The following is a 21564-nucleotide window of genomic DNA, read 5'->3' on the forward strand; positions in this document are numbered from 1 at the left end:
ACTCTAGGCATAAAACAAATGTTTCCCTGAATGATTAACTATGCATTTAAGGTGTCAACCTATAATTGCTAACCTAATATCTAGTGTATTTTATCTAATGCACGGGAGAGATAACACCAGTGTGAAAAACAATTCTCCTCCACCTCCATTTTTCAAGCGCCTCAGCCGGGCCGCCCGCCCTCTCATTCAAGTTTGTCCTTCAGTGCGATCCGTCGCTCGTTCAGAGAAGAGAAGAAAAAAAAAAGCGACGCCTGAGAGCGACGCTTGCAGCTGATGTACCGCTACCTCAAAAATGGAGAGCGACACCACAGTCAGGAGAATAAAACCCTTCGGGACACAGAACTATTCGGCGCAAGATAACGACGGTTCCCGAGACCGGTGCGCCGATAACGGCTACAGCGGCGACCCGAAGAGGAAGCCCGAAGTGAGCCTATATCTGCTGCGGGAAGGGGTGGCAGCTTCCCTGGTCTCTGTGTTTATTTTGGTGCTGTGGGGACTCGTTCATTTCTCCTTACAGCAGCTCGTCATTGGGAAGCCAACCGGCGAGTTCAACGCGTTGAGAGCCAGGTGAGTTTTTGTACTGGTAACACTCGCTTCTTTTTTGGTCATTTATATGTTGGCTAACGGAGCCCCAAGCTAACCTTTCCTCTAGTTTGGCAACAGACCCGCCTAGAAACCACTATCGGGTGTCCCCGCCTCCACCACCTTCACCTATTACCTGCGAGGTAACCTGCGCGACACACAGGTGTGGTAACGGTGTGTACCGGTTAGAAGAGCTACAGTCGCCGCTATGACTGATCCCTTAAATGGTGTCGCCTCCATAAAGTCAACATCTCGCGTGTCAGATGACCTCGAGATATTTATAATCTAAAACTGTATACTCGAAATCCAAACCTGTAAAAAAGCAAAACAAGTGGACCTTTTGGCCAGTAAGGTAACACATGCAAAGTTTATCTGGAGCAACATATCATTCTCAAAGGCAGTTCAAAGAGCCTCACATATTAGGACTTTACAAAGGATGCATTATATACAAACATCAGAGGAAAGAAAGTGTGCAATCAGTGATTTGAGTCATTTGACTTCACACCATTTCTGCTTTCCTTTATCCCATCTGCATATCTTTGGGCCTTAAGAAGCTGTAACATTTTAGATTAAAAAGCTTAACCGTGCAGCATGTTTTTAGCAGATTTTCAGATTATGGAAGTGAATGTGAGGTCTGCCTGACTGCTGTTGAGCTCTTCAAAGTGCTGTGTTAAGGGATTTGCCATCCATCGGTTGGTTGCTCTATGAATATGAGCCCGGCGTGATTAGAGCTCCGAGCTTCTTTGGTCACAATCGTGTCTTTCATGAGTTCCACACCGATACAGATGCATAAAGCGATGCCCTTTTTATGCTGCTGTAAAAACAAAATGAAAGCAGCGGTTCAGACATCTTCAAGATCATTTGGCACCACTTTGTCACTGCAAGAAAACAATATGTCAGAGAAGACTTTCTAGAGCAAAAGCAAAGAGAAAACCAACATCTTCTGTATTTGATCCATGCTTGTAACAGACTGTAAACACATAGCTTCATCCACCACCATGTTTAGATGACAGACATTATTATTCCGTCACCTTGAGCATCAGCTAGCACACCAGCTATTCTGCTGGTGCAGAGCTGCCAGCAAACTCCACCAACCCAGCAGCTGCTTCTGCTCAGAGAAGTATGAGAAGCATCTTTTTTTCTTGCCAATTGGGTTGCTGCTGCTTGGCTTCATTTCCTGTTTTCAGTCTCCTGAGGGAGTCTGGGTAGTGACGAGGAGGATCAGGTTAAAGAGGATCAGTGGTCCAAACTCCAAACTGAATAAAAACATCCCATCGTGTTTGTCTTTTCTGTGGCCATCTTTGTCACCTTAATCTTTAGATCTAGAAAATATCAGAAAATACCTGTTTACAATAACGGGAGTTGACATATTAAGATTGAAGTAGATGTTCCCCAATATGCAATTTATGGGACGCTGTGTTTTTGGAGCCACCAATGAAACTGTCAAACTGTATAAAACCTAATTTAAATCACCAGTATTTGGGCAAAAGGACTCACAGATATTTTTACAGTAATCCTATCCAGCTCTCCTTTCATTGTCTTACATAAATTAAAATGAGGGGCGCATAATTGTTCGCCTGACCCCTTAAAATGCTAAAAAAAAAAGGTAAATTATCTGCTTATGAACCAGAAATAGGAGAGTGTTTAAATGGGCTAACATTCAAGACGACTACATAAACACCAGACTCCATAGAGATATGTGAACACACACACACACACACACGCACTGTGTGTTTGCAACCATGTCAACAAGCACACCGATGTCTTCAGGAAACATATTTAACCTAGTTTAAGTTTTGAAACCTCAAGGTGGTTTTAAAAAGAAAACCATGGACTGTGACCTCATACATGCACACACTGTCTGTGACAGAAATATTTAACTGCAGGTTATTAATTAGATGTGCTATAATGTTATGATGGAACATGTGGGCTTGGTTTTTCTGTCTGTTCACAGTTAAACAGCGTTACAATATTCTCTCTTCCCTCACGATCCAGACGGCACTTGGAGCAGATCACCAGCGTGGGCCCTCGTCCGGTGGGCAGCCCGGAGAATGAAGTGCTGACCGTGCGCTATTTGTTGGAGCAGATCGAGAACATCCGGGTGGAGACGGCGGCGGGCCCCCATCAGCTCACGGTGGACGTGCAGCGTCCCACCGGCACTTTCTCCATCGACTTTCTCGGAGGCTTCACCAGCTTCTACGACCGCGTCACCAACATCGCCGTCAGGCTGGAGCCCAAAGGCGGGGCGCAGCACCTCATGCTGGCCAACTGCCACTTTGACACCGTGGCCAACAGTCCAGGTACGACAGCCTTCCTCCTTCTCCTGAAGAAGCCCGCTTACTTCTATGTGAGCGCCCACTGAAGCCACTGAAAGGGATTGAGGTTTTGGTGAACAGATGTTGCACTCGGTGTGCGTGTAAGTACATGCAGAAGAGAAACTTGAATTCCCAGAAAGAACTTTCAAATGTCAAGCTTTGAATAAATTAAAGAGAATAAACATCGGAGCAATAACACCTGAGTATTTCATCACATCTAGCTTCTTCAACTGATTGCAACTTCTCAAATCTGCTGTTGGAACCCCTCAAGTTCCCTCTTGTGTACCAAAAATTGTGTCCTCAGGTCAGATTTGTCCAACACTTTGGTTTACAACCATAGACCTGTATGCTGATGTGAGCATGTAGCTTTAAGCATCTCTCTGCCACGGTGCAGCCTCTCAGAGCTGCTAGCATGGCTGCAGCTCCTTTCTTCACAGTGTGTGCACACAAGCCCTCAGGTGTTTTAAGATGATGAATCTCCTGCTTTCGGTCCAATGTGCACTGTAGTCATGTGGACCACACTGTGTGAAATTTAAAAAAATCCAGAAACGGTAGATTTAAGCAGCAATCGGAGGATCCCAGCTGGACTGCACCACGATAACGGTGTTTGTTGAAGATAGATTGCATATCATGTGGTCGTAATTTATCTGGCATGTGTTGATTCAGGAGTTTTCCCTGTTTCACTCCATACCCTGGAGCCTGTTGTGGAGACATATTTTCCCACTTAACACACACACACACACAGATGTGCGCACACAGCTTCACCAGCAAAAGAAAATTCATCCGAGAGGTGTGGACCAGGAAGATACACACATTTTTCAAGCCCACCGCTGCTTGCAATCCGTTTTTGATTTTTGAATAGCCTTTAGCCTTTTTGAATTCCAAACTGATTATCCAAGTCAAAGTACTAACAATGAATTTTTTTTTTGTAGTTTGAAGCACAAAGGGGAAGTATTCAGGCTTTGATTTGTCCTCGCCCTCTTCTGAACTTTTTAGGGACAGGTATTAATATGTAGCTGGCATAAGTGGCACCGCCGGGATCATAAATGGTACCCAGACAGACAGCGAACAGACTCCCACCACCCGACCCCCCCCCCCCCCCCCCCCCTAAATCCAAAAAGCTGGAGCACATGACTCCTTTCTTCACATCTACTCTGTAAATTGTGTTGACCTGTCTAATCTTTCTGCATCACATGTCCGGTTCACATGCTCGGTTCTTTTCTTCTCATTATTTCCCTTTTTCCCTTTTGTGCTCTCGACATTGTACAAGCAGTCCAGGAGCTGGGTTGGTACCAGCGAGTCGCATTCTTTGCATGTTTGCACTCCGAGCCTGCTCCCTTCATTCTCATGTGTTTGTGAGGCTTTTTGGTATTCGGATCACCTGCGTGCGTTTTTAGTCTCAGGACAATTGGGTGAACAATTGCATGTCTCTTGTGTAATTGCCAGACCAGGCCAAGCTTCCTGATACAAATGTGAAAAGACGAGTAGGAGCAGTTTCTTTTAGCCTTTTCGACACACAAACAAACACACACTGGTTTTCTTGTCTTAGGCGCCAGTGATGATGCAGTGAGCTGTGCAGTTATGCTGGAAGTCCTCCATTCTCTGGCCAACCAATCCACTCCTCTTCTTCACGGAGTTATCTTCCTCTTTAACGGGGCAGAGGAAAATATCCTTCAGGTAAACTGAAGTGACAAGGACTTGTTTTACACTTTGGATGTCAGTACGAGCCTGTCTTCACCTCTTTGGATTGTCCTTTTATTTAAAATGTTTCATCTACTTTTGTTACATTCTTACTTTCTCACTAACTCTTTGTCTTTTGTTTTGAATCCTTCTCTCCTTTAGGCCAGTCACGGTTTCATTACTCAGCATCCATGGGCCAAGCAGGTGCGAGCCTTTATTAACTTGGAGGCTGCAGGTGTTGGGGGCAAGGAGGTTGTGTTTCAGACAGGTACCAAACAAACTGTTCTAATCAAGTAACCAAGACATTCATCTTTGCTAAAGTTTTTTGCATAATGTACCTACAGTATAGGTCCTTGCTTCAGCCATCTACCTTCTGGCAAGCTGCCACTATTCCTTATCTTTATTGATTACTAGCTGCCTGATTATGGTTCCTGTGGTGCCGGTAACATCGTATTTATATAAAAGACTATCTTATACAAGTACTTGGCACAACTCCTATGTGTTATACATGTGTTATACATTTAACAAGCTTAAAAGCCACCAAAACCACAAACGGCTAGAAGTTAAGACAGCAAGAAACAGGGTGTTAGAAGCCTCGTGATATATCGTCTTCTACAGAAAGATTCTTCTTTGTGCTAAGTGAGATAACTGTCCAACATGTAAAATATCCTAAAAGCCTTTTCCTCCTGTTCCCCAAAAAAGGTCCAGAGAACCCGTGGCTGGTCCAGGCCTACGTTCATGCAGCCAAACACCCCTTTGCCTCTGTGGTCGGCCAGGAGGTCTTTCAGAGTGGCATCATCCCCTCTGACACCGACTTCCGCATCTACAGGGACTTTGGTAACATCCCAGGTAATGCAGACCAAACTTCGGATAACAGTACAGACGTTAGTAATAGAAGTGTGCAGCCTTTCTGTGTCAAAGTTGTAGATAAGATATTTTTTTCTCTTTCCTTTTGTATCTTATCTTGTGTATGCGTGTATTTCATTTTTTACAGGCATCGATCTGGCTTTCATCGAAAACGGTTTCATCTATCACACCAAGTACGACACTTCTGACAGGATCCTGACAGACTCCATACAGAGAGCTGGTGAGCAGCACACGCGCATGCATCTACATATACGCGTACGTACAGAAACTTAAATAGGTTGTCGTCTCATGCTTTTCATTCATTGCAAATAGCTGCTGTTAGCTGGTGGGTGTGTCTGACTGTCAAGGAGAGAGCGGTCACTGCAGCAGTAGACTGGCTGCCAATGCTTTTTTTTTTTTTTTTTTTTTTTTTTGTCACAGACACAAACACGCTGCACTTTTGTGCATTCGTTTCAGACTGGTCAACACTCTGCTGATCTCGTTATTTCGCCGAGAACTAAGAAATGCATACGTACATACATCGCAGCCTCAGCCTTTTCACTGTACCTGCCCTCGTTCACTCTGCGCATCTGTGTTGCTGTTGTTTTTTTTTGCTTTGCATAGCAGAGAATCCAGTCAAGTCAGCACTAAAAACCCGAGACAGCTGGCATCTTTTCCTCTCTCCCTCAGCTGCTAGAAATCTCTACTCTTACTCTGTGTGAACTCTTTTTTTCACAGCTCTCCTTTTCAACAAAGCGGGGGAGATCTGCAAGGCTCTAATATAGATTCACTTTTGTTCAAATCCAACCTGGAATAAACTGGTTAAATGCGAGTTTTAAATAGTTTTGTCGTAGTGAAATTCAGAGTTAGGGGTAAAACACAATGCGGAATCGTTTGGCTAAGCAGTGAACACAACACCAACACGTAGATGTTGTACTCTCACTTGTTTACACTTTTAGGCCACAGTGAGCCTACCAGGCGGAAGAACAATGGAGCTTTGTCTTGAGTGTGTGTGTGTGTGTGCCTGTAACAGTGCAGACATGCAGGCAGCAGCACACAGAGCCGCTCAGATAAAAGAAGCTCGGCCTTGGGCGGCAGTGACCCACACAGCGACCTCCTACCGATCCTTCAAGTCGCCAGATTGTTGATCTACATTCAACGTCATGATTGTAGCCCTGAAGTCCACCGTGCGTCCTGTATATACTGCAGTATAATTGTTGTAGAACAAGGACAGGCCATTTGAGCCATAAATCAGACTTGCCCGCACACACACACACACACACACACACACACACACACACACATACACACACACACATACTCAACTATACCCTTGGCCACAGTAGTGCTCGGGGCATTGATCTTATTTGCCCTCACTCACCCACACACACACATACACACACATACACACACAACTATACCCTTAGCCACAATAGTGCTCCGGGCATTGATCTTATTTACACACACACACACACACAACTATACCCTTGGGCACATGAGTGCTCTGGGCATAGATCTTATTTCCTCTCACAGATCATTCTCTCTAACAAACACCAAGCACCCTGTAGTACTGATCTAAGGAAGACAATTATTTTTGGGAGTGAGATTGTGCAGCTTATTTTATATATCCTGTCATGAGTATAGTTGTTTAAAGAGAATTGTAATGTTTGTGTGGGAGAATATGACAGGGAGTATACAAGTATTATTGTACATGTAAGTGTAGTAGTGTCTAGTGGAGTAGATTAATTGTCTTTCATACGTCTTTCTATAATCTTATAATTACCAATTTAATTACATTTAATCAAACTGATGATTAGGCTCAATACACAGCAAAACGCCTGAATGTACTCGTATCTTGTTTAGTATTTAGTGGTTTTATTGCGGCTTAAAATACTGTCTGGGTGGCCGTGCAGGCGTGTCAAAGGCCATTACCTCAGTGTAGTCAGAAGGTTGTCTGAGTCATCAATAAACCGTCTGCTGCATGTGATGTGTCTGCTCTATAAAGGACGAGTCTCTCTTTGTCATATGAAGTTATCACTTTCACATTCAGTCATATTAACCATTTCCTTCCTCTGATTGTAGACCAGAAACCACAATAGACTAAACTCAGTATTTACTCCCTAGTTTGTCCATGACGTCATGCATTCTCCCATACAGTCCCGGATCATGTCCTGCCTTCGTTTTTTTGCTGAAATCAATGCAGCTAAAATGAAATGGATTTATTGTGTCTTTTTCACCTTGAAACTCACTTCCTGTTTGCAGGCGACAACATCCTGGCGGTCCTAAGATACCTGGTGATGTCAGAGAAGCTGGCAGATTCCTCAGAGTACCGACATGGCAACATGGTATTTTTCGACCTGCTGGGGGTCGTTGTGGTGGCGTACCCCGCCCGCGTCGGCACCATCCTGAACTACATGGTAGCCGCAGCCACCTTCCTCTATCTGGCCAAGAAAGCCTCGCTACCAGGCAACAGGGGTAGGTCTCCCTTTCCTGTGTTGGATGCATGTGATGTTATTTCCTGCACTGGATGTGTGTGTGTCTTATTTAAATGTTTTTTTGTCTGTAGGATTAAAATAGTCTAAAACAAACGCGTGGGGCCAAATCCAAGTTGACCTTTTTAAATTATTTTTGTAGAAGAGTTTGATGAGGTATTTCTTGTGTGTCAGGTCTTCATTTACCGTTCATCGCCATCTCTCTTAGGGGGCCGATATGTTCGAGATCTGGCCTTCGCCACAGGCGTGGCGGTGCTGAGCTGGTTCGTCACACTGATGTCGGTGCTGATCGTCGCTCTGCTCGTCACTCTGCTGGGCCGCTCCATGTTTTGGTACAACCACTTCTACGCCGCAATCTGCCTGTACGGGGCCGCCGCCACGGGCAAGATGATCCTCATTCACACGCTGGCCAAGAACTTGTACTATGGAGTAAGTGGAGTTTTTATTGTAGGGCTTCCTTTGAAGGTATAGTTTCACATTTTGGGGAAAAAGCTTAATTTGCTTTCATGCAGCTTGCCTGTATCCCCCCCTACAAAATCAACCTACTGCTTCCTCCAGTGTTTATGCTAAGCTAACCACCTCTTGGTTCCAGCCTCATGAAACAGGGACAGATATGAGATGAGAATTCATGTTGTCAATCCTCTTATCTAACTCTTGGCAAGAAAGCAAATAAGCGCATATCTGGAAAGGTCTAGACCAAAGGTGAGTGTTTACTATCTTGCGTCTGAAAGAATGTCTACCAGCTTGACTTACGTTACGATTCTTGTTGTTGAATGAAACATGTTCTTACATTTGAGAGTTCCTTCTGAACACAGTGTAGACTGTTTTTTATTTATTGTTTGAGGGCACTATTTACTGGAGCCTAATATCTCATCTGGACTCGCTGAGCTCACATTTAATGGGAACTAAAGTGCAGAGAGGGGAAAGCCAGACAGTTCCTCTTCCTTCACGGTGATGTCAGAACAGCAGCTCTTTGTGTTCGATTAAACAACCGTAGAAATGTCAGACCCGCAGTTGTCTCTCAGAACACCAAATAGTGTCTCGTGCTGAAAACCTATTGACATGTCTTGCAGCGACGTATTTTATGTCTGACATGTAGTAAATATAAGTGTTTGTTTAAGATTAAAAACATCACAGAAAGTGTATTTTTATCTGAAGCTAACCACGATATGAACTCCAGCTTTCCATGGCCAGAAAGGACTCAGACTAACCTCTGTGCCAGACCACATAAGACCTCAATCTGCAATGAAACAGAATCTTTATTATAAGAACACTGTATATCGCTTCATCAACACCATCCATTCTGTTTCAAATGTGGTCATTTATATTGATAAATAATGATAAATTAAACTGGATATAATTTAACTATGAATTGTGGTAAAAGTGGATATAATATTGGACATTTTTTTAGAACTCTGAAATGCATCATCGTTCAGGTGTTATAGCTGAATCAATATGTTGATTTTTTTAAAAAAAACGTTTTTTATTAAGTCATAAATTCTATGTGTTGAGCTGCTGCATGTGTGTTTTCCACGCAGGGCGTCCGTTTGGTGGAGCTGGGCGATCTCTACTTTGACGTGAGCTTGTTGCTGTGGTGCTGCAGCCTGGTGTGGCTCACCCAGCAGGGCCTGTGTTCAGCCTATGTGCCCATGCTCATGGTGGCCTTCCCCCTGGCCACCAGGCTGCTGCTGGCCAAAGAATTCAAACACAGAGGTAAACACTCGACTTACAGTGAATGTAACATTTCTTGTCTTGCTGGTCTGACCCTTGACCTCTCTCTATCTGTCTGCAGGAGCATCACTGAAGTACAGCGTGCTCTATCTGTTGGGCCTGGCGTTGCCGTACGTCCACTTCATGTTCCTCATCTGGGTGGTGTTTGAGATTTTCACGCCCATCATGGGGCGCAGCGGTACCGAGATACCCCCCGAGGTGGTGATGGCCACCCTGGTCACCCTGGCCACCATCTTCCTCTCCTCCTTTTTCGTGAGTATTCCCAACACAATGCACAACAATGAGTATGTATCTTTATTTATTACATTTTCACCTTGAAGTCACACTGGTGACATTGGTGGTAGTGTGTACAGGACAGAATACACATGACCACACTGTTGTTTTGTTTGAGGCGTTTATTGACATGAATTGTTTGACTTCAGATAAGCAAACCAACAGCTGTGGAAAGTAGACTGACAGAGCGGCAGTAAAATGTGATGTAAACCTTGTAGACGGTGTCTTAGTAACACATTATATCTCTCTTCTCGCTGTCTCAGCTGCATTTCATCTACTTGGCCCGGAGCACTAAGTGGGTCCTGGCTGGTCTGGGCTCAGTCTTCATCTTCACGTTCCTGCTGATGTCCTGTGGCCTCCTCTTCCCTTATTCAGGCAGTCCAGACAGCCCGCGGCCAAAACGAGTCTTCCTGCAGGTTTGTAAAAAATGTTACACTGATAGTGGGGGAAGACCCAACATAAACACTTTTAATGCGGCTCCTGCAGAAGTAGCTAGAGTTTTTACTTTCCCCTCAACTGACTATCCTGCAGTGCAGCCCCTGCTTGTATGAGTAACATCTCTTGTAGGGAGCAGGTGAAATACAAAGCCCCTATATATGTAACTGGAACGATGAACACCACGACTCTCACGTCTGTCCATGTGTTTTTGTGATTGGATGAAAGTGCTCTGATTCCAATCCTCCACCTGCTGATGTAAATAACAGAAAACGCCCTGAAGTGATTAAGAAACTCTCTCTGTAAAATGTCTGTAGAGCAAGGCAGGTTGAGGGGAAAACGAGTGCTTGGAAGTAGTAAATAGAAACATGTTCTATCCGCCCTCCTGCAGCATACAACGCGGACCTTCCACAATCTCCAGGGCCAGGTGGAGAGCCAGGACTCGGGTGTGTGGATCAACAGTTTCGACTACACGGGCATGCAGCACGTCACACCCGACATCCCCGAGATCAACGACAGCATTCGCACCAGCTGCCGAGAGGACCGGCCCTTCTGCGGCTACCCCTGGTTCCTGCCTGTGAAGTTCCTCAGCAAGTCAGTGACACGGCCCTTGGAGCCGACAGCATTTTTTTTCACGTATTATATTATTCTTCCTCATCTCAAGTATTTTCGGTGTCTTTGCAGGAAGAACTGGTACCTCCCTGCTCCAGAATTGTCTCCCAGCGCTCCGGTGGAGTTCAGCCTGCTGTCCAGAGAGGAGACCAGCTGGGGGACGGTCAAGATGACATTCAGTGTGAACGGTCAGGAGCACTTCATGTGGCCAAAAGAAACAACACTGCTTCTTTTTAGGATTTGCTGGCAGAGATAAAACAATTTTAAAAAAGTCTTGCAACTCAACACCAAATTGCAGTCCAGACAAATCTTTGCTGATGACAGAAGCACATTTACTGACAGGCCAGGCAGAGCTGGATGGAGAGATTACATCAGTGTCGTGTCTTGCATGCGACAGTTCTGTTGAAGTGATGAGGAAGGATGCTCCGAGGACACTGTTCTTGCTGGTATAATAAAGTTTATTACAAACAAGCAACACATGCCATTACGGACGTCTAGATCGTCCGGAGGTCTCAAGTCGAATCCGAAAGTCCCTGCTTCTAGGGCTCTCGCTTCATCTTTATATAGGGTACATGTCATGCAACATCTGGGCGGAACATAAGAGAATGTATGTGGCCTCCTCATTCTACACATCTACCCTTCTGCCCCTGGTCTCCTGCACATCTGGTTTTCATCTAAGACAACTACACTTGGGGTCTTCGCTGTACTGTGCAAGGCCTGAAAATATACCACATCAGCACTGAGATTGAGTCTGAGGTTAAGTGCATTCAGTTTCTGTTGAAGTTTCCGCACATTCAGTTTCGGGGTTTCTGGTGCCAAGCAGTTCTTCAACCATTAAAGTACAATCACTGCCACAGATGTGTCAATGATGTGATGCATACATTTATCTCATCCTGATGTGTGTGTGTGTGCAGGTCCCAGCCACATGTCCCTTTACCTGATGCCTCACAGAGGAGCCAGCCTCTCCACCTGGTCCTTTGGGGACGGGACCCCTCAGTTCGACCTGAGCGGAGAATATTTCGTCTTCTATTCCCACGGCCTCAACGCCCCCACGTGGATCTTCTGGTTTGAAATCCAGGTACTGTCTGCAGCTCGCTCTGTACTTGATGTAACATCCACTTGATCTCAAGGATGAACTGATTAGAGTTTGGAGGTCTACGGTCACCATGACAGATGACAATGCTATACATCAATCAATGATTTTCTTTTCCACAGTGGAAGGTAGAACTTGCAAATGCAATCCCATCAACTCATTCAAGATGCGCATTATGGATTTGTGGATTGCAGTTAATTCAGCGGGCACCGGATTGACCGCGGATCAGGCGGGTTGGGTCATGAAAATTTAAAATGTGATTGATCAGATGGGTTGCGGCAGGATGTAATAATACATCATTAATGAGAAAAATATTAATAACGGCACAAAATGTGAACATAGCATCGTACATAGAACACAGTAGACACACTATAATGACTTTTTTACCATGACATTCTTTATGATGTACTATGACATTTTTTATCACTTACTATATTATGATTTTAAACGCCTTATTTTTGACATACTATACTATGAGATCAATCTGAGTGTGTTTCCAAACACATCAAACTATTATTTTCAGATCACAATATTCTATAAATCATTATGTTCTGCTGCTCCTTTGACTTAAATCTTGTTATTCCACGCACGTCTGAATTTCAGCAGAATTTCCCTTTATGGCCTCGGTCAGTGATGTCTGTCTGAGATAAGCTCCTGTAGGACACAGAGCATCATGTGAAAACCTTTAAACTCTGATTTCTTTTAATCTGTATTAACAACTGCACGGGTTGAGTTTCCAACTCCACGACCTTTTTAAAGAGTCCTTTTAAAATCCATCGGATAATCTAAAACACATGTGGCATAATTGTCATTTTTCTTCGAGCCTGGAAAAACTGCTGATCTGCTGATTTCCCCCCCCACCCCACATGTTAACTGTCTGTGCTGACATTCATGGCGTTCTCCCCCCCACCCCCCTTCTTCTGCCAGCCTCCCAGGGACCCGGACCCATCAGGCCCCGAGGGGATGATCTCTGTCGCCATCTCCACCCACTATTTCTTCGGGCAAGACAGTAGGACTGCTCAGCTGGAGGAAATCCTCCGCAGGTTTCCCACGTGGGCTTTCCCCTCATCTTGGGTCAGCACCTACGACATGTACCGATACTGAGGACGCCGCGCGTCGCAGAGGCCGAGAGCCCCGAGAAGCGCTGAGGGTTGACAGAATATATTTCAAGGAACAACAGCCGAGGATGAGCCCCAACGCCTTTTCTCTCTGACACGAACACACACACACACACACGCTTCAACACACACACACACACACACACACACACATTCCCGCTCCCTTTCCAGCCTGCCTCAGAGACCCCCCCCATCACTGTGTGAGTAGGCTTAGCAGCTAACCGAGCAGGAGGCGAGACACGCCGGAGCTTATAAACTGACTAACTCAACTGACCGACGCACCGGCCACCGCAACCTCACTGCCGCGTTAAGTGAAACAAAAGGGGCGACGTTTCTTTTTCTTTTTGTACTCTATCTGTTGTGCCTTTTGCTTTACTTCAATCCCATCTTGCTCCCTTTCCTCACTTTCAATCTCGCTCGCATGTCTCTACTTCCCCTTGCTCTCTCTCTTTATCGGCAAACCACTCGGGCCAGATGTGTCGCCGGCCTCCTCGGCAGAAATGACACGCCGCCGCTGTCTGTCGGTGTAGGAATGTAGCGATGGATCTGTTTGGAAGGGGGGGGGGACCGTTTCTAGTTTGAACCGTCCGACTTTAACACTTTGAAAGTTGCTCATCATCAGCGCGCCCTCGTTTTTTAATCTGAGCAGATAGTTTTTGTGTAAACGGTTGAAATTGCTCACCGTTCCTCGATAACACCACTGACTTGCAGCAAGTTGTACCCATGTGCTTTAAATCGTCAGAGAATCTGGCACTCGGAGGCAGAAAACTGTTGGGGAAACAGCTGTTTTCCTTTGGGGAAAGGAAAACAGCTGGCTAAAATCAAAATGTCAACGTGTCCTTTTTTAAAAGGCTTAAGCTGTCATGAACGTTTTGTGCAGAGGGCAATTTCGAAGTCTTTTTCTGCCTGATGCGTTCAAGCTAATGCGTATTGATTTCTGGGCTCGATCAGACGAGAACTCGCAGGGAAACGAGGACTTGTGGCCGTCTGAATATCCTGTGATTTTAAGATTCTTACCCAAGCCTCGTGGGTGACTGGGAAGAAAACCAGCAATGCAACTCCACGCTCATTAACAGCACAAGCGTCGGTCCGCTTGGTGGAGGGGGTTTGGTGTTTTTAACATTTGCAACTACTGTAGAAAGTATCTGTACTTTCCAACTTGACCTCTGCTGCGTGCCAAGAGCTGTCCTTAACAGCACCAGTGAATGTATTTCAATAACCAAATGATTAAATCTACTGAAAGAAGAGTGATCCAGTTATGTGACTCTACATCTCAGCTGCAGATAACGGACCATGTAACCATGCATTGGTGCTGCTGCGGACAGCTCAAACCGGTGACTGTTGCTAATATTTCTTATATTTCTCTCATATGGAGCTGCATCTTTTTTTTTTTTTTGTGTGTGTGTGTCTGGAGCCCAAGTAGCACAACTACAATTCCAGTGAATATGACCTCTTAAGTGTCTACTGCACATAGTCGACCTCATAGCGCACCGAGGATCAGTTAGGACTGAGTTACACTAGATTGTACCACATGTTGGCAACACTGAGTCGGGAGTAAAAAAGCTGACCGTCATAGAGGAGGGGGACTGGGGGGGGGGGGGGAGATGACAGAAACAGTTGTGCCAATAAGAGATCTATGGAAAAGTTGAACCCCTTGCTCCTTTCACCCCTTGGCCCTTCTGACCCCTTCAGGGTCACCACTACCTCCACAGTGATCAAAACGTTGTCCTACACCGCGAGAACAGCTGTGAGACTGGTTTGAATGTTACTGTTGGAACCATTTCAATAATTCAGCTAACTGACGTTAGAGGGAGATTAGTTTTGATGCATTATAAAGCATCTTTATGTTTGTCTTGTTTTCTGCTGACTAAGTAGAACGGTTCCCTTGATATCTGAATCGCATCTGAGTGACCGTCCCCACGTTGAGTCCCACACTCAGACGAAATCTGTGAAAACGTGAACGACTGTCACATGGTTGCTTGTTGGCAGTTTGACTCCTCCCATGTGTGACATCATCAGGTCGTAAAGATGAGATCAACTGAGCAAAAATTGTCTTTTTTGGCGACTTTGTTGTCGTGTCGTCGTGATCCATGTCGTCAGTCTCACAACATAAGAAATGACACGGAGGCCTTAACACTTTGCGTCCAAAGACACACACACACACACACACACACTATGTTTACTGTCTGAGGTCTTAACGCTATCAGGTGCTGCACTGTACACAGTTTTTATGTACACGAGTTGTCTGTTGGAAAGTTTCAACTGAAAATCCACCACAGCCTTCGACAACATGTCGCCCTACTATGCTCCTTCTCTTTATGCACAGTGTGCAACGAGAAGTCCTTAAAGTAGCCTACGCTCCATCTGCTGAGGAAGACCGTGGGATTCAACTGAAAGCTTCAGAACAGGGGGGAGGAGAGGGGGGGGTGTGTATGTAGATGTCTCTCAGCGCTGTGCGGCGACGACACCAATGCTGCTTTAAAGTGACAAGAGACTGATTTAAATCTGTTTTATTGATATGCAGTGTTTATGGGAGAAAAAGCTTTATTAATACGTGTAAATGGATATTTTTTCTAAAAAAAATCTGTCGTTAAAGTGGCAGCGTTTCAGTTTTGTTCTAGACTGAAGGAAAGCATGAAAAACTAGGAGTTTAAAAGAGATTTCATATTTCCAGTTCCTCACTAACCATTTCAAGTCGTGGCAGAGATCTGACACAACCATATTGTTTAGAGTTTTGTTTATAGTAATAACACGAGGTGCGTTTGTTTTTATAAGAAGCACGAACACAGGAGGGACTGCTGTAGACGTGGGGCGGAACAGAGAGACGTCTCATCCAAGCGTGCACAGAGCTCTGCGTAAATAAAACAAACTCCTGTTTTACAATTAAGTTCATTTGAATTGTTTGAGACAGAATCTAATGTGTTAATGAAACACTGCGCAGTGTGTCTTTGTTCTGTGTATAAAAACACACACACTATGACGTAGCTTTATCTTCATCACAAAGCAAACAAATTCACACAAATGTTCATATCGGCTTGAGAAAGAAGCCGTTTAACTGAAATCTGTTCTGGGATACACATTGAAATGTCTTAATGCCTGTTGTTGAAGGATGTCCATTGTTGTTTTTTAAAGATGTTTAACTTAACAGTTTTGTTAAAGTTACCTGAACTGTTTTTTTTTTTGTCAAACATCTTTTCACCCATGCCTATTTCTGAACTGTTCAGATTTTGTACTGAAAGTTAAATTTAAATGTTTTTTTGATTAATTTGACACTCAACAAGTCCTGAAACTGCTGTTTTGCTTTTTATTGCATATTTGTCTTGTCAATATGAATTAATTGATCTGGTAACAGGGTATCCATCTGTTTGAATGGATGGGATGATTTAACATATGCAAAAAAGCTTGAATTAAATTAGCACTTGTACAGCACTTAAAACAGTTTATTACATTACCATTGTTCTATTTACAACACGTGTCATTTCGCTTCCATGTACACACAAACAGATCAGATTAATTAGAAATATAGGCAAACTTACATTTTAAAAAATAATTTATTGGTCTTTATGTACAAGAAAAGAAAAGAAAAAATGAAGTAGAAAACCAACCATGAGTAGAAAAGGCAAATGTACAAGAGAGTATCTTTACACTGCATTGAGGATGTTTTGCTGCTGCCACCCACAGAAATAAAACGTCTCCACTGTGCACGGGAGGGAGGGAGAGCCGTCCAGAGCGCGACACCCGAGTACCACGAGACCGAGAGATGGAAAACAAAAAAAAACATCTGCAATATTCATTTCCGTAGGAAATTGTCTCTTATGCATCCATGGTTATGTTTCCGATGGGGTAAGGGAGATAGATGGTTCTCCCCCCCCCTCTGCATAATAAGTCAAGCGCTCCACCGGTTTAAAACAGAAGGCCTCTGGACGTTAAAGTCTTTGGTTCGTCGCGTTACCTTTTTATTCAAGTCTAAGCTTACAGCGGAGCAGCGTAGTGTGGCTGTAGGCATGTTCAGAGCGGAGACTGGCCCGACAGCATGCCGAGTGATGACGACACGTCGTTTTTGCCCGAACAGTAAAGAGTTCCAACAATACAGATTTTCATAAAACAGAAACCACCGAAGAATCGAAAACTTCAACAGATACCACACCCGGCAAGAGAGCAAAAACAAATATGGATCTATAAAATATGATTTGGTCTATCGTGGAACGCATAAGCAAACAGCCGGGAGGAGGGGGAGGAGGAGGAGTAGTGAACATAAGAAATAAAGCTGAGTAACATTTCGATCATTTCGAACATTGCACAATATAATACTGACATATCTGTGATGAACCTTTTAGTGCTCGCAGTAGAGACACGACACACACGACTTTCATTAACTAAAGAAAGGGGGAAAGGTTTATCAGTCATAAAAACCAACTGAGAATCAAGTCAGCAATTACCACTCCGCTATGATGCCAATAAATAATAGTAATAATAACGAGCACTAATACTATAAAATCAATTTGCATGTGATGGAAGTCACCAAACATGTCGACACGATGTGGTAAACATATTCAGAGTCCCACAAAGAAAAGCACACAAATCGGTACTCATTGACGCAAGCAGTTCAGGGGTGTGATGTGCATATTGGGCCGGATTAAATAGAAGATCACAACACGCAGCCAAAGCGACGACTAAATCAATCTCACCCTCACGTTAAAAATGGTGCCGACGTGTCAGAGGTGGTCAGATGATGCTCTTTCGATGAGGGATCGGTAAAAACCGACTACAGTAGGATGGCTTTAATAACACATTAATAACAATTTGCAAAGCCGAAGATAGGATGGAGACTGAAACCCAAACGTGTGTTTAAAAAGCTGGATAAAGTTTCATGATTTGGTTTTTATATTGCCTTCACTGCACTACAGTACGGCCGTAAATCTGCTCACCCCGGGAAGGCTTAACACTGATCTGCTTGTTGTCTTAAACTCTGGACCACATGAAGAAGATCAGACGAGCTGATTCTGGCTCAGAGGTAAGAAACTAGTCTGCACTCACAACAGTGGATTATTCTCAGAGATAATTTTCTTAGAAATCTTAAGGTCGTCACTTCTCAAGAACTACATAGAATTCATACCAGTTTAGTTTTTACAGGGAGACTCCAGGGACACGGTGCAATTGATAGAAAAATAATGTTATCGTGTACACCGTTACATTATTGAAAAAGGTATCACAAAATATTTTGAAATCATATGAGGTATGAAAGTATGAAACGCCTCTTGTGCACACTGTGGGCTCAGACACACTGGAGAGCGTCAATGGTTCACGACTCAAACTTTGTTCTACAATGTAGCATGATGCCAATACGCTCAGGTTTGTTTTTCCGTTGTCTTTGAACTGATTCTTGCACCGTTTGCATTAAACCAAAGGAAACAATTGAGGTTTTTGTCTGGACAAAGAGAGGACATTCCAAAGTCTCCAGTTGCACTTGAATGAGTGCCAAACAAAAGTTACGCACACAAAACATCTGCCTTGTAATAAAAAAAAAAAAAAAAAAAAAAAAAAAAAAAGAGAAGCCTGGTAGCCTTTCCTGTGTTGGTGTACAGCTTCCAAGCACCACAACACGATGTGTAACCGCACAAACTGACATAGGTGGCCTGTTAGAGAAGAGCCTGTCACTGGTTGTGTGAGTCTTTGGGCTTCCACAGGAGTTCCAGTCAAAACAAGAGGCAAATCTGAAGAGTGGATAATACTGACCGATGTAAGAGCCTGCAGGAGAGGTACTTTCCTCACACTCTCTCACACACACACACACACACACACACACACACACACACACACACACACACACACACACACACACACACACACACACACACACACACACACACACACACACACTCTTTTGGGCAAGCAACTGCTGCTGCCTCCTCCTTTCCTTCCCTCGAGTTCACAGGTTCGAGTCCGGAGGAGGCTCTAGGCTTCAGGACAAGGTGCAGTCGTAGGCTCCCTCGTCCTCTCCCAGCTCCTCCGTCTGTTCAGGAGGACAGTCCTCAGAAGGGGGGCGGGGGAAACTTCCGGCGGGTTCGAGGGAGGGCAGGGCCAGGCCCAGCGGAGCCGTCGCTCCTCTACCGTCCTCCGGCCGAGGAGCCGCAGCACCTCCCGGCCCTTCGGAGCCGCCAAGCTTGGAGCTCTGGCTGCTGGGCTGGAAGGCCTCGGGCTGCACCTGCTCAGCTGCTGAATCCATCAGATCCTGAAGCTGGGGCTGGATCAGGTTTAGAAACGGTTTGTACCCGAGGCTGGAAAAAAAAAAGACGAGCGATGGAGGAGAGAGGAGGGTTAAGCTCGGTACAGCGCTGTTCACCTTTACATGTCGCTTCACTTTTACAAAACAGCAAACCACATCGAAAAAAACTCCCTGTGTTACAATGCCTTTGTCCTGTTTGTGATGATAGCTGATCAACCAATGATGTTAACAAAATAGTCATAGTTTAGTGCGTCATACAAAATGTCATTACAAATGTTATAAAAGTCATAGTATAAAAAACACAACATTTTAAAGCCACACCCACCAGTCAGTGGAGACCCACGTGTCGACGGCCAATAAGCCGCTTTGGACGCTCTGCACGGTGTCTTGGGGAACCTCTGGGCTGTCCAGGAAGCCGATCACCTGCTTTATGACATTGGCGTCCCGTAGGATCAAACCAATCACGACGCACCACTCCAGACAGCCTGCCTCCATGAACACATGAAGGAGGTACCTGAAGGAAACAAAGAGAGGCACGGCTGTCAAGTACTGGCTTTGGTTTCACATTGAATCAAAGCACTGCAGTGGGATCGTGGAAGTGAGGTTTGGGGGAGGGATGTTGTCTCACCTGAGCTGCACCTGGGACTTGTGCGGGCCTTTGTTGGCCAGCTCCATGGAGATGTGCTCCAGCTCAGCCTGGCTCAGGCTCAGCGTGGACGAGTTCTCATCGACCATAGTCCAGTCGCCATCCACCACCGAGCTGGTCTCTGTCAAGTCTGTGGCAGAGCCGACGCTGTACTCTTCCACTGGAGGGGTGAGGAAAAAGGCAGAGGGGAAATAAGACAGAAAAAAAGACAACAGCATGTCCTCAGGAGGGTTACTAAAGGCTGGTGACTGCAGGGGTTAACCGTTCGAGCCTGATTACCTTTGTTGGTGAGCAGAGAGAGGAAAGCATCGTGCGTCTGTGGCGAGTGTTGGTTGGAATGAGAGGACGAGGCCGCGTCCATGTCTTTGGACCGCTGCCCGAGCCCATCCAGCCAGGTGTTGTTGCTGGAAGCTGCCTGAGGGGGCGCTGTGTCCATGTCGCTGTTCAACAGGCTGTCAGCTGACTGCGACTTCAACAGCCGGGTGCTCAGCACTTAAGAGCAACAAAAACACCATGAAATATTGAGATTGAGCCAAAAGTGTTGTGGTCAGCAGAAACCCCAGTTCACATGTTAATGTTAACAATGTACTTATTGATGCTGTCAATTATGTATGAACGGGTTCATTTTTAACCTGTATTGCATGAATCCTGCGTCACTCACCTGTGCGACAGCGTCCGTTCTTCAGAGGCGAGCTGATGCTTCCCCCAGGAATGACAGGGAAGGGCCAGAGGAAATCCTTATGGAGTCTCTTCAACGCAGAGACAAAGTCCTCAACACGGGCCACCCGGTTTCGCTCACGACACAACCAACCAATGAGTTCGAAGCCCAGCTGTGCAGAGAAGCAACCGAGGTCGCGGAGGCGCACCTGCTCCAGGAGGTGGCGGGCGTGGCGCCAGAGCATCATGTCAATGTACATGTTCTCCGGACACTCCCCGTCCCGACTGACAGGAATCAAACACAGGATGAAGGAGAGATGTTTAGGTGAAGACATTTTAAAGAAGACAAAATCTTTGTTACCGTGTGTGTGTGTGTGTGTGTGTGTGTGTGTGTGTGTCCATACCCTCTAGAAGAGGGTCCAGAAGGCATACTGAAGGTCTTCTGCAAGTTGAACTTGCCCGTAGCGATGGCGTCTGCCGACTGTGACAAACTGATGCTGCGATTTCTGAAGAACTCAAAACCGCCAGTTGAGCTGGGTTCCTAAAGACAGAGATACACACCTCACTATTTCCTGTTTTCAGCCGGGGCTACCGGCCTTTTTGAGACCGAGAGCTCAACCACCTGGTTGTGAGTACAAAGCATGCTGGGCTTTCAGACCTAGATCAAGCACAGCTAAGAAGTGCTTGTGCTGTGTTTCTGTGAGTCATCTCTTTACGACAAATCAATCTGAAACATCATTTACACACTTTCCTTGTGTGCTTTCAAGTACTGATATGATGAAGGCCTCCTTAATGAATACATTTGTTTCAGCAGGAAGTTGCTTGTAACTTTTCCGAGACAAAGTTGAAGAAAAGTGG

The 21564-nt window shown here is 45.1% G+C and overlaps 2 protein-coding genes across 4 annotated transcripts in view; one reads left to right on the plus strand and one right to left on the minus strand.

Annotated features, from left to right (window-relative positions):
- Window positions 1–16606, plus strand: ermp1 (endoplasmic reticulum metallopeptidase 1). Its single transcript, XM_076086549.1, has 15 exons — window positions 1–567; window positions 2578–2882; window positions 4447–4574; window positions 4740–4845; window positions 5280–5426; window positions 5572–5664; window positions 7686–7898; window positions 8124–8344; window positions 9454–9628; window positions 9708–9898; window positions 10183–10335; window positions 10746–10948; window positions 11039–11154; window positions 11881–12044; window positions 12987–16606. The coding sequence occupies exons 1-15, from the start codon at window positions 293–295 to the stop codon at window positions 13161–13163; spliced, it is 2667 nt and encodes an 888-aa protein (XP_075942664.1). The 5' UTR covers window positions 1–292; the 3' UTR covers window positions 13164–16606.
- Window positions 16462–21564, minus strand: part of ric1 (RIC1 homolog, RAB6A GEF complex partner 1) — a 27646-nt gene continuing 22543 nt past the window's right edge. For all 3 annotated transcript variants that reach the window (XM_076086529.1, XM_076086519.1, XM_076086538.1), the window contains 6 exons: window positions 21111–21247; window positions 20711–20991; window positions 20329–20541; window positions 20032–20209; window positions 19729–19917; window positions 16462–19455 (listed from right to left, as the gene is read on the minus strand). In XM_076086529.1, coding sequence (XP_075942644.1) covers window positions 19140–19455; window positions 19729–19917; window positions 20032–20209; window positions 20329–20541; window positions 20711–20991; window positions 21111–21247 — 1314 coding nt within the window. In that variant the 3' untranslated portion in view covers window positions 16462–19139. The remainder of the gene's footprint in view (window positions 19456–19728; window positions 19918–20031; window positions 20210–20328; window positions 20542–20710; window positions 20992–21110; window positions 21248–21564) is intronic.

The sequence above is a fragment of the Anarhichas minor genome, unplaced genomic scaffold (genome assembly GCF_050575085.1).
Source record: "Anarhichas minor isolate MPS153535 unplaced genomic scaffold, ASM5057508v1 ptg000002l, whole genome shotgun sequence".
Lineage (NCBI taxonomy): Eukaryota > Metazoa > Chordata > Actinopteri > Perciformes > Anarhichadidae > Anarhichas > Anarhichas minor.